Below are 13181 nucleotides of genomic sequence, written 5' to 3'. Positions count from 1 at the left end.
AACATTACCTGCCCTGGAAAACGCAGCAAAATAAACGATGATGATGTTACTGGTGAGAACAAGCCCCTAGTCTATAGGAAGGGGGTAGGGAAAGGTTATGAGAAGAAGGCGGTTTAACCTTAAAATACGTAGGGGGTTCTTCACTGTGAGAGCAGTAAGGATGTGGAATTCTCTTCCGCAAGCAGTGGTATCAGCAGGGAGCATCGATAGTTTCAAAAAACTATTAGATGGGCACCTTAACCACTTTACCGCTGCTCACATTGAGCCTACTGCTGCAAAGTGGCTCTTGTAGGTCTGACGACGTAGACCTACGTCGGCAGACCCTCCCCCTTCTAGGCGGCTCGCGCGCGCGCCGCCGGAGGCTCTCTCCCGCTGTATTCAGTCACAGCGGGAGTCGGGCCAGGGGAGGAGCGGCGGCGATCGCCGCTGCTCTTCCCCGATCGTCGGGGAATCGAGTGTGGAGATCGGCCCGCTTGTGTAAACACAAGCGGGCGGATCTCCGAAGTGACAGGCAGGGTCAGATTGCAGAGTTCAGCATAGCTGAACCCTTGATCTGTCCTTGTGTCACATAGTCACCTCCCCCCACACACGTCAGTAAGCACCAGGCATACATTAACCCCTTGATCACCAATAAAAATTAACCCCTTCACTACCAGTGTCATTTTTACAGTAACAGTGCATATGTATAGCACTGATTACTGCAGTAATGTCACTGGTAACCCCAAAAGTGTCAAAAATGTCAGTCAAGGGTCCGATCTGTCCGCCCCAATGTCGCAGTCCCGCAAAAAAAATCGCAGATCGCCGCCATTACTCGTTAAAAAAAAAAAACACCAAAAATGACAGAAATCTTTCCCTTAGTTGGTAAACGCAATAACTTTTGCGCAAACCAATCAAAATACGCTTATTGCGATTTTTTTTTACCAAACATAGGTAGCAGAAAACAAATTGGCCAAAAATTTAGAAAAATTTTAGATTTTTACATTTTTTTGGGGGGGGGAATTTCATATAAAAAAATTTGAAAAATATTGTTATTTTTTCAAAATGTACTCTATTTTTTGTTTATAGCGCAAAAAGTAAAAATCACACAGGTGATCAAATACCACCAAAAGAAAGCTCTGTTTGTGGGAAAAAAAAAGACGTCAATTTCATTTGGGTATGGCGTCGCACGACCGCGCAATTGTCAGTTAAAGTCGCACAGCGCTGAATCGCAAAAAGTGGCCCAGACGTAAGACAGCAAAATCCTCCGGTGGTAAAGTGGTTAAAGACCACAACATACAGGGGTATACAATGTACGGTTAACAGCAAACACACACACACATCATAGGTTGAACTGGATGGACTGATGTCTTTTTTCAACCTCACTAACTATGTAACTATGTAACTATGTAAGGCCAAAAAATATTAGGAGTACTATAATGTAGTATAAATCTCCCCAAAATGAATTCTTCCTTTACTTTCTAATATATACAATGCACAAAGTACAATGTAAAGTAAGAGGCCCCTTTAACCCACATATACAGTATGATATTGAATAAAATCTTTGTCCTCTTTCTCTCTCACACAGGTTATGTAATCTGATAGATGATCATGTGACCAGCAAAAAAGAGAGATAACAAGGTCACAGAGAAAGCTTGGAAATAACTGAAGCAAAATTAGACCCATAGGCCTAGACCATGGTACAAGCATTGCGATATAGCATTCTTTTCTCTTTAAAACTAATTATTACACTGGAGAAACCTAAATGAACATACATGGAAATGCCAGGGTGTGCCTATAGATATATATATATATATATCATGAATGGCCCTCTTTGTGTAGTGCTTGACTTGTTAAAGCAGATTGAGTTGTTCTCTGTCTCCAGGCACAATTACAGAAAAGCTTCTAGTTTGTGAATATTTTTAGTTGCATAAGATGCACAGACAATTTAGGGCACAGAGAGTGTGTGGGGGGTATGCATGGCTTTCTGTTACAAGACTAAGAACAAGCTGGAAACTGCCATCCACAAAACTCTTTATTGTTTAACATTTTGTCTACCGGGGCAACGTTTTAACTTTTTGCACACATTTTTTTTTTTTGCTAGAAATGTCTGTTACCCCCGAAGAATGTATATATTTTCTGAAAGCAGAGATCCTGGTCAACAAAATGTTGGCAGTTGCAGTTTTTTTGGTGCACTATATTTGTGCGGCTATTTATCAAGCGCATATTCTCAGGAAAAAATACATTAAAGGAGAAGTACAGCCAAAGCGCGCTTGGCTGTACTTCTCCTGTGGATCACAGGAGTGCATTTCATTGAGTACTCCTGTGACCCATTTTCAGCAGACAGCGGGCTGAAGTCCGCTGTCTGCTGACATTACAGAGTCAGTACAGGCTGGGGCGGGATCCGCCCACATGCTTGGACCGGCACCTGGCTCAGCCCCTCAGTGAGCCACTGAGAGCCGTCGCTGACTGCTCCTGCCCCCTCCACAGCCCAGCACTCCAGCGAGCGTGGGGGGCAGAGCAGAGAGCTGGTGACTGACAGTCATCAGCTCTCTGCTCGGGGAGCCCTGAGAACTGAGCTGTGTTTGATCGCTCGGTTCTCAGTCTTAGAGCTGGCGGGGGACAGATGCAGCATCGGACTCTGTGCATTACTCACCTCTGAGCCCTGTACTCTGTACATTACCCACCTCTGTGCCCTGTACTCTGTACATTACCCACCCCTGAGCCCTGTACTCTGTACATTACCCACCCCTGAGCCCTGCACTCTGTACATAACCCACCCCTGAGCCCTGCACTCTGTACATTACCCACCCCTGTGCCCTGTAATCTGTACATTACCCACCCCTGAGCCCTGTACTCTGTACATTACGCACCCCTGAGCCCTATACTCAGTACATTACCCACTCCTGAGCCCTGTACTCTGTACATTACGCACCCCTGAGCCCTGCACTCTGTACATTACCCACCCCTGAGCCCTGTACTCTGTACATTACGCAACCCTGAGCCCTGTACTCTGTAAATTACCCACCCCTGAGCCCTGTACTCCGTACATTACCCACTCCTGAGCCCTGCACTCTGTACATAACCCACCCCTGAGCCCTGTACTCTGTAAATTACCCACCCCTGAGCCCTGTACATTACCGACCCCTGAGCCCTGTACTCTGTACATTACCCACTCCTGAGCCCTGCACTCTGTACATTACCCACCCCTGAGCCCTGTACTCTGTACATTACCCACCCCTGAGCCCTGTACTCTGTACATTACCCACTCCTGAGCCCTGCACTCTGTACATAACCCACCCCTGAGCCCTGTACTCTGTAAATTACCCACCCCTGAGCCCTGTACATTACCCACCCCTGAGCCCTGTACTCTGTACATTACCCACTCCTGAGCCCTGCACTCTGTACATTACCCACTCCTGAGCCCTGCACTCTGTACATAACCCACCCCTGAGCCCTGTACTCTGTAAATTACCCACCCCTGAGCCCTGTACATTACCCACCCCTGAGCCCTGTACTCTGTACATTACCCACCCCTGAGCCCTGTACTCTGTACATTACCCACTCCTGAGCCCTGCACTCTGTACATAACCCACCCCTGAGCCCTGTACTCTGTACATAACCCACCCCTGAGCCCTGTACTCCGTACATAACCCACCCCTGAGCCCTGTACTCTGTACATTACCCACCCCTGAGCCCTGTACTCCGTACATTACCCACCCCTGAGCCCTGTACTCTGTACATTACCCACTCCTGAGCCCTGCACTCTGTACATTACCCACCCCTGAGCCCTGTACTCTGTACATTACCCACCCCTGAGCCCTGTACTCTGTACATTACCCACTCCTGAGCCCTGCACTCTGTACATTACCCACTCCTGAGCCCTGTACTCTGTACATAACCCACCCCTGAGCCCTGTACTCTGTAAATTACCCACCCCTGAGCCCTGTACTCCGTACATTAACCACCCCTGCACCCTGTACTCTGTACATTACCCACCCCTGAGCTCTGTGCTCTGTAAATTACCCACCCCTGAGCCCTGTACTCTGTACATTACCCATTCCTGAGCCCTGCACTCTGTACATTACCCACCCCTGAGCCCTGCACTCTGTACATTACCCACCCCTGAGCCCTGTACTCTGTACATTACCCACACCTGAGCCCTGCACTCTGTACATTACCCACCCCTGAGCCCTGTACTCTGTACATAACCCACCCCTGAGCCCTGTACTCTGTACATTACCCACTCCTGAGCCCTACACTCTGTACATTACCCATCCGTGAGCAATGTACTCTGTACATTACCCACCCATGAGCCCTGTACTCTGTACATTACCCGCTCCTGAGCTCTGCAATCTGTACACCACCCACTCTTAAGCTCTGCACTCTTTGCGTTACCCACTCCTGACCCCTGCACTCTGTACATTACATTACATACTCCTGACGCTTACATTTTGTAAATTGTATACACCCGATACTTGCACCCTGTATGTTAAATACATGGACAGACTGTATGTTACATATCCTGAAGGCTAAGGGAAAGAGTGGTCGGGCTCAGGTCCTGTCATGTGGGAGTCCTTGTCAGGTAGACTGTACAGGGCTCCATGATTTCTAAAGGCAGCCCTGCCCACAGACAGTCCCTACCAGAACTAGCCCCCCCCCCCCGGACCCACTTGGGCCCAGGTCTGGTAGAGGAGAACTGCTTATACCTCCCCTATCAGCGAGCCTGCCCTCTCCCCTTCCTTCCATGATGCCGCACTGGTTGACTGACCAGCCAATGACCTGGCTAGACTGATGTAACAAGGGGGGTCCTTAGTTGTGTGTAAACTTCAATCAAATAATAAGGGGTAGAAGGGAAGGCAAGTATAAGGAGTGGTCAGGTCTTTTTTTAAGTGAACCTGTTGCTATGTCATGCCCAGGAAATGTACTGTATGGGGAATTTACCAAGACCGGAGCAACTGTGTATGACAACCAATCAGTTTCTAGCTTTCATTCTCAAAGCTTTAACGACCAAGCTGAGGTTGGGAGCTGATTGGTTACTATGCACAGCTGCTCGAGACTCTGACTAAAAAAAAAGCTTTTTTTTCTATTTGCCTTCATTACCAAAGTGAAACATTACACCCGTGTCTCTCGAGACTCAACCATAGATATGACATCCATGGTTTACGCTTCTACAGACATACTTCCTGTTCGTTGCTGTAGATTGGATTTTTACTCTACAAATTACTCATTTTATTTCTGCAAGCACAATGATATTTCCACTACCTAATGTATTACAGTCATTTGGCTGATGGTAAGAGTCTGCCCAGCATGGGCCAGTAACCACATTTTCACCATTAAGAAGAAGACGTGGATTTTCCATACGAACACAATGAAATCAAAGACGCACCCTTTTAATGTACTGCACCACTTCCTGGATATATGATCGGATCATCTCCGTCTTCTCCCTGTGGAGCAAATATAAAGGTCACCGTTAGATTTTGATGTATTATGAAATTAAAGTATTGCAACAAAGAAGAACATAAACAGTACCAAATCCCCAATGACACTAGGGGCTAATGAGAAACTACAATGGCTTTGGATCTGTATGTGCAGAAAATCTTTATTTTTTTTATTTTATTCTTTTTATTTCAATATGTGCATAAAAACGAACATTCCAAACGTCCTTTCAACAAAGGGACAAAACAATATAAAATAAAAAAATTATACAATATCCAAATAATTATCTGTTTACTTAGTATTCATAATCTCTTTATGCCAAGGTATATCCATTTAGCTTAATTGATCGCCGTTGTCCCGGTGTGCCCCAACCCCTTGCTCCATTGCATTCATAGATTTATTTCCTCATCATACTATATGCATCCCTCTATATCCTCTTAGTTATCTACTTATATTCAACCATTGGTTAATGTTGATTGACTCCAATTATCCCAAATTTTATTATATTTCGTTGAGCATCCTCCATGCATATACAATACTTTTTCAAATGGTAAAATCTGATTTACCGCTCTTATCCAGTTCTTAACAACAGGGGGCTTCACTTGAATCCACTTAACTGTGATTGTTTTCCTTGCCATAAACAGCGTTTCTCTAAGCATTATCATGTGATATCTAGACCATGTTATTTCATCTAATATACCCAGCAAACAGGTTTCTGGGGTCAAAGGTACAGGCATATTCAGGACAGAGGATAATATTTGAATTATTTCCTGCCAGAATCTTTATTTTAGAAATAAAACAGTAATAATATAAATGTTGGGCTGGTGGCCTCAATGGAAATACTTCAACATTCAGACATTGATCCAAGCAGGATCTGCAATCAGTAACACATACAGAGCTTTATAAGGCTATCTGCTCACCATTTGGCAGAGACTACCTGCTCACCATTTGGCAGAGACTACCTGCTCACCATTTGCGCAAAAGTTATCGCGTCTACAAACTAGGAGAAAGATTTATCTCATTTGTATTTTATTTATTTATTTACTAGTAATGGCGGCGATCTGTGATTTCTAGCAGGACTGCGACATTGTGGTGGACAGATCGGACCCCTAACTGACATTTTTGACACTTTTGGGGAGACCAGTGACATTAATACAGTGATCAGTGCTAAATAATATGCACTGTTACTGTAATAATGTCACTGGCAGGGAAGGGGTTAACACCAGGGGGCAATCAAAGGGTTAAATGTGTCCCTAGGGGGTGTTTTCTAGCTGTGGGGGGGGGGGTGACGGGCTTGCTGCATGAACACATAGACCTATAACGCAATACATTTTGTGCAAACCAATCAATATACACTTATTGCGATTTATTTATTTTTTTTACCAAAAATATGTAGCAGAATACAAATTGGCCTAAAATGATGAAAAAATGTCATTTATATTTTTTTTTATTAGGAATGTTATATAGCAGAATGTGAAAAATATTGTTATTTTTTCAGAATTGTCGCTCTTTTTTTATTTATAGCACAAAAAATAAAAAATCGCAGAGGTGATCAAATAGCACTATAAGAAAGCTTTGTTTGTGGGAAAAAAAGGACATCAATTTTATTTGGGTACAGCGTCACACAACGTGCAATTGTCAGTTCAAGTAACGCAGTGTCGAATTGCAAAAAATGGGCTGGTCATTAATGGGGAAAATCTTCCGTTCCAGAAGTGGTTAAAGAGGCACTTTGCCCATTCAGGGGTGGGAAGTTGAGGTGAATAGGTGAGTACACCTTGCTGGTGGATACTGTTATTTTGCGCAATGTTACTTTACCTGTCAATACAAATACAATAAAACTGATCTAAACTCTTATTGCTACCCTTTAAATTCTGTAATGATGATCCATGAAAGCTCTCTTGGTTAGTTCTATCTATGGGTGATTGGATGGCATTCCCCATCTATGTGGCAATCACAGAGCAGACTAGGTATCGACCGATTATCGGCAAAGCACTATGCACTTTCCCCGATATATTGGGGGCCGATCTGCACTTTCCCTGATATATTGGGGGCCGATCTGCACTTTCCCCGATATATCGGAATTGGCCCCTGAGGTTACCGATATTGCCGATATTTTCGGGAAAATGCTTGTATCGGAGTGATGCCTGCAGCTAGAAGCCTCACCCCGGTAGCGGCGTCTATAGCCAAGGGTCGGCTGTCTTGTAATGACAATCGATGCAGCTGAGAAGCCGCTCGGCTGTCATTACAAGGAGCGGGAGGGGACGTCTCCCCCCCCTCCATCGTCCTCCCGCGGCTCGCCCCTGTCTCCCATCCCACCGGTAGACCCGGGCAACCAGCCTGCACGGCCGCTGAAGACCCGATCAAAGCCGCATTCAGGCTCTGATTGGGTCTCCACGCAAAAACCCGGAAGTGATGTCATGACATCCCTTCCAGGTACTCGGTGCCAGATTCAAAAAAATTACAGCATCCAAAACAGCCAAACTTGGCGTTTTGAATGCTTTTACGGGCAGAGGAGGGGTTTGGGGTCTTTTAGATCACCAGATCCCTCCACCAGAGTACCTGTGTGTAAAAAAAAAAAAATAACAATTTTATAAATGTCCAAAAATATCGACTGATACCGATATGCGATGACCAAAATATCGGTATCGGCAATAAAAAAACAATATCGGTCGATCACTAGAGCAGACGGAGCCGTACTTACTCTTCCATTTGATTTTTGTCTTTCGATTTTGTTTCCGTGACTTTTTCTTGCCGTTTCCTGTTCATCTTCTTTTTTAATTCTTTCTTCTCCCTGGAAGGGAAGACCAATGGAGAAAGATAAAGAAAGACGAAACATTATAAAATTCTACGATCCGGCCGATCATGAGATGGATTTTTCTGAGCCGGCTGCTTACTTCTCACACGTCTCCTTGAGTTTTTTCAGCTGGTTGTTCTGGCACTCCTCCGCCACATCGGTGAGTTTCTGGATGAGCTGGAATAGAGATACGGGATGTCGATGATCGGAGATGGTAAGGAAAATCACGAGAAAAAAATAAAATAAAGCGATTTTTAAGTCAATCAGTTCAGTGCCGGGACAAGGGCATTGAGAGCCCCGGGAGAACATCCCAACATGTACCCCAAAGGTGTATGGGCATTATGTGTCGGCAAAAATCCCCTCTTTGTCCAAAAAAAAAATTGAACACTAATCTGCATGCCAACCCCCTAAGTATAATTTCCCCCTCCTCCCTGTACAAATCCGCCCCCCCCCCCATGAATCCGTCCCCCAGGACAAATCCCCCCCCCCCCAATCATCCCTACTAGCACAAATCTTTTCCCACCACTCTAAATCCCCCTTCTAACACAAATTCCCCTCAACCCAGCACAAATCCCCCCACAAATTTCACCTCCTAGCACAAATACCCGCAAATCATCCCTACTAGCACAAATCCTCTCCCCCCCACTACAAATCCCCCTTGTAACACAAATTACCCCCCCAACCCAGCACAAATCCCCCCAAAACTTTCACCTCCTAGCACAAATCCCCCCCCCAATCATCCCTGCTAGCACGAATCCTCTGCCACCACTCCAAATCCTCCCTTCTAACACAAAGTCCCCCCCCATGACCCAGCACAAATCCCCCCACAAATTTCACCTCCTAGCACAAATCCCCCCCCAATCATCCCTACTAGCACAAATCCCCCTAAACATCCCTACTAGCAAAAATCCTCTCCCCTCACTCCAAATCCCCCCTCTAAAACAAATTCTCCCCCCAACCCAGCACAAATCCCTGCACAAATTTCCCCTCCTAGCACAAATACCCCCCAATCATCCCTACTAGCACAATTCCTCTCCCACCACTCCAAATCCCCCCTTCAAACACAAAGTCCCCCCCCCCCCCACATCCCAGCACAAATCCCCCACAAATTTCAGACGGCTGCCATAACCCTGGTAATTTTTTACACAGCAGGCGGTCCGCTTTCACATAAAAATGGTCCCAGCAGCGGATTCACCACAGGATCACTTTTAGGGACGCTTCCCCGTCATGTTCCCACTTACCAGAGCCATTGGTAGCGGGGGAAATTATCCAATCCCCTGTGGTGCTGGCTAGGAAGTCGAGTGAGGGCAAGATGGCCCCCACTCGACTCTATGCCCTTGGAGGACTGGAGCAACCTCAAACATCACTTCCGCCATCCGGCATTAAAGGGCACTTTTTTCTTTTTTTTTTTTAAATAGTTTTTTGTTTTTTATTGCTTTTAAGTGTAGTTGTGAGATGTGAGGTCTTTTTGACCCCAGATCTCACATTAAAGAGGCCCTGTCCTGCTTATTTCTATTACAAGGGAAGTTTGTGTTCCTTGTAATAGGAACAATACCAGGTCGCGGTCCCCAGGGTCGCCCCACCAGGGGGTAACCGGTCAAGGTCCGAAGGCGGATAAGCAGACAAGGATGATCCAAAAGAGTAGTCAAACAAGCCGGGGTCAGGACGGGCAGCAAACAACGAGGTCAGGGACGAGCCAAAGGTCAACAGGAATCAGACAGGGATCAAACAGGACGAAGGTTCAGGAACACAGAGACCTGAAGACAAAACAGCAAAGTCCAAGTGCACCAGCTGCCTTTAACCACTTTACGTTGGCTCACATTGCTGCTACTGTAGCAATGTGGCTCGTTATCGTCCAGCGACGTAGACCTACGTCGCTGGACTCCTCCCCTTGTGGGTGGCGCACGTGCGCCGCCGGAGGCTCGCTCCCGCTGTGTTCAGTCACAGCGGGAGCCGGTCAGGGGAGGAGCAGCGGCGATCGCCGCTGCTCTTCCCCGATCGTCGGGGAATCGAGTGTGGAGATCCGCCCGCTTGTGTAAACACAGCGGGCGGATCTCCTATGTGACAGGCAGTGACAGATTGCAGGGTTCAGCATAGCTGAACATCCGATCTGTCCCTGTGTCACTCAGTCACCTCCCCCCACACACGTCAGTAAGCACCAGGCATACATTAACCCCTCCCTCTCCAATAAAATTAACCCCTTCCCTGCCAGTGTCATTTTTACAGTAACAGTGCATATTTTTAGCACTGATTACTGTAGTAATGTCACTGGTACCCCCAAAAGTGTCAAAAATGTCAGTCAAGGGTCCGATCTGTCCGCTGCAATGACGCAGTCCCGCAAAAAAAAAAAAAATCGCAGATCACCGCCATTACTCGTTAAAAAAAACACCAAAAATGACAGAAATCTTTCCCTTAGTTAGTAAACACAATAACTTTTGCGCAAACCAATCAAAATAAGCTTATTGAGATTTTTTTTACCACAAATATGTAGCAGAAAACAAATTGGCCAAAAATGATAAAAAAAATTTGATTTTTACATTTTTTTGGGGGGGAATTTCATATAAAAAAATGTGAAAAATATTGTTATTTTTTCAAAATTTTCACTCTTTTTTTGTTTATAGCGCAAAAAGTAAAAATCGCACAGGTGATCAAATACCACCAAAAGAAAGCTTTGTTTGTGAGAAAAAAAGGACGTAAATTTCTTTCGGGTACGGCGTTGCATGACCGCGCAATTGTCAGTTAAAGTCGCACAGCGCCGAATCGCAAAAAGTGGCCTGGACGTAAGACAGCAAAATCCTCCGGTGGTAAAGTGGTTAAATAGGCCTTCTTTGGCGCCAAAACTTAAGGTGTGTGAACGCATAACGTGCATGGGGTCACGCACGTTGCGAACGTGCATGCACATTGGCCATTGAAGATACCAGGAGGTGGTTCGCGCATGCCCGAACGCCAATTAGCGTTTTCTAACACTACCACTTTAAGTGGTAAAGAGAATGGTACCGGGATGATGCCTGTAGGTGACGTAAATTTAGTTTGGGTACGGCGTTGCATGACCGCGCAATTGTCAGTTAAAGTCGCACAGCGCCGAATCGCAAAAAGTGGCCTGGACGTAAGACAGCAAAATCCTCCGGTGGTAAAGTGGTTAAATAGGCCTTCTTTGGCGCCAAAACTTAAGGTGTGTGAACGCATAACGTGCATGGGGTCACGCACGTTGCGAACGCGCATGCGCATTGGCCATTGAATATACCAGGAGGTGGTTCGCGCATGCCCAAACGCCAATTAGCGTTTTCTAACACTACCACTTTAAGTGGTAAAGAGAATGGTACCGGGATGATGCCTGTAGGTGCCGCCATCATCCCGTTATAACCACTGAAACCCAAGGATGTACAGGAACGTCCTTGGGTGGGAAGTGGTTAAGCCCTTTCCACGTCCTAAAATTCTAGGTCAGTAACTCAAAAAGCATTAAAGCCATTGGATCAGAAGGACAGCCAGAAAATTAGCATTTTCAGGACAGTCCAGCAAAGGAAGCCTGCTTCTATCTTTCAAGTGTGACGGGGCTCGCAGAATACCTTCCCCGGAGTTTTCTCTGATTACTGAGCTGATTATTCCAGTGATAGAGATGTCCAATAATAAAATAAGCTGCAGGTATCGCACAAACAGAAAATTCTCTAACTGTGCGTAGAATTATAACAAGGTGATAAAAAGCCCACAGCTGAAAACCATGCAAATCATAATTATGGATTGTTATTTGTCGGAGAAAAAAAAAAATCTTCCCAGTTCTGAACAATGAACGATTCATCAATGAAATACCTATTAAAAGAACAGTTGGCTCATTCATGTGTAAAGTAGATTTAAGTCTGAACAAATATTAATTTAAATGGAGCCCAGGGGGATACTTTAATTGTACCTTACTCTGAGTACAATGCAGAATCGCAGAGGAGTATTAAATCATCCAAGAATGTAAATTGGCTTAAATACCTAAATTAATTGCTTAATGTGTGGAGTAGTTTTAGGGTAAAAATGTATGGGCTCTCGGTAATCGGTGGGTGGAGTCAAGTGGGGGTGGCATGTTTAAACCCCAAACAATTCCCAAGGCAAATCCATGGGTGGCCAAAGTCTAATGAATGTACAGAGCATCCGGAAAGTATTCACAGCGCTTCACTTCACTTAGAGTTGCACAATTCTGGATAAAATGGGAATCACACTTTTTGTGCTTGGAATAACGATCACGATTCTCGGCGCAGCATCATCTTTCACATTATACAAAAAATTGGGCTAACTTTACTGTTTAGTTTTTTTTTTTCTAATTCTCTAGGGCAGGGCTTCCCAAACTTTTTTGGTCCGAGACCCACTTCTGAATACTGTACTGTTATTTTTTTGGGACCCACCTGCTTTTAATGGAATATTGTCGCTCTTTTTTTGTTTATAGCGCAAAAAATAAAAATTGCACAGGTGATCAAATACCATTAAAAGAAAGCTCTATTTGTGGGGAAAAAATGACATCAATTTTTTTTTAGGTACAGCGTCGCACGACCGCGCAATTGTCAGTTAAAATAACAGTGCCAAATTGCAAAAAATGGCCTGGTCATTAACCACTTAAGCCCCGGAAGATTTTACCCCCTTCCTGACCAGAGCCTATTTTGCGATTCGGCACTGCGTGAATTTAACGGACAATGCGACGCTGTACCCAAATTAAATTGATGTCCTTTTTTCCCCACAAATAGAGCTTTCTTTTGGTGGTATTTGATCACCTGTGCAATTTTTATTTTTTGCGCTATAAACAAAAAAAGAGCGACAATTTTGAAAAAATAACAATATTTTCCACATTTTTTTAGATGAAATTCTCAAAAAAATGTAAAAATCAAAATTTTTTAACCACTTAAACCCCGGAAGATTTTACCCCCTTCCTGACCAGGGCCTATTTTGCGATTCGGCACTGCGTGACTTTAACGGACAATTGCGCGGTCGTACAACG

General features: G+C 45.0%; 1 protein-coding gene across 1 annotated transcript in view; it reads right to left on the bottom strand.

The window, feature by feature from the left end:
- PLCB1 (phospholipase C beta 1) overlaps positions 1-13181 on the bottom strand; it is a 1154983-nt gene that overhangs the window by 110063 nt on the left and 1031739 nt on the right. Inside the window, exons 28-30 of the mRNA XM_082249959.1 lie at positions 8310-8386; positions 8117-8206; positions 5366-5423 (exon numbers count right to left, since the gene is read on the bottom strand). Coding sequence (XP_082106085.1) covers positions 5366-5423; positions 8117-8206; positions 8310-8386 — 225 coding nt within the window. The remainder of the gene's footprint in view (positions 1-5365; positions 5424-8116; positions 8207-8309; positions 8387-13181) is intronic.

This window comes from Pelophylax lessonae (assembly GCF_965119305.1).
Source record: "Pelophylax lessonae genome assembly, chromosome: 3".
In the NCBI taxonomy this organism is placed as follows: Eukaryota; Metazoa; Chordata; class Amphibia; order Anura; family Ranidae; genus Pelophylax; species Pelophylax lessonae.
This window is presented reverse-complemented; position numbering and strand designations above follow the sequence as displayed.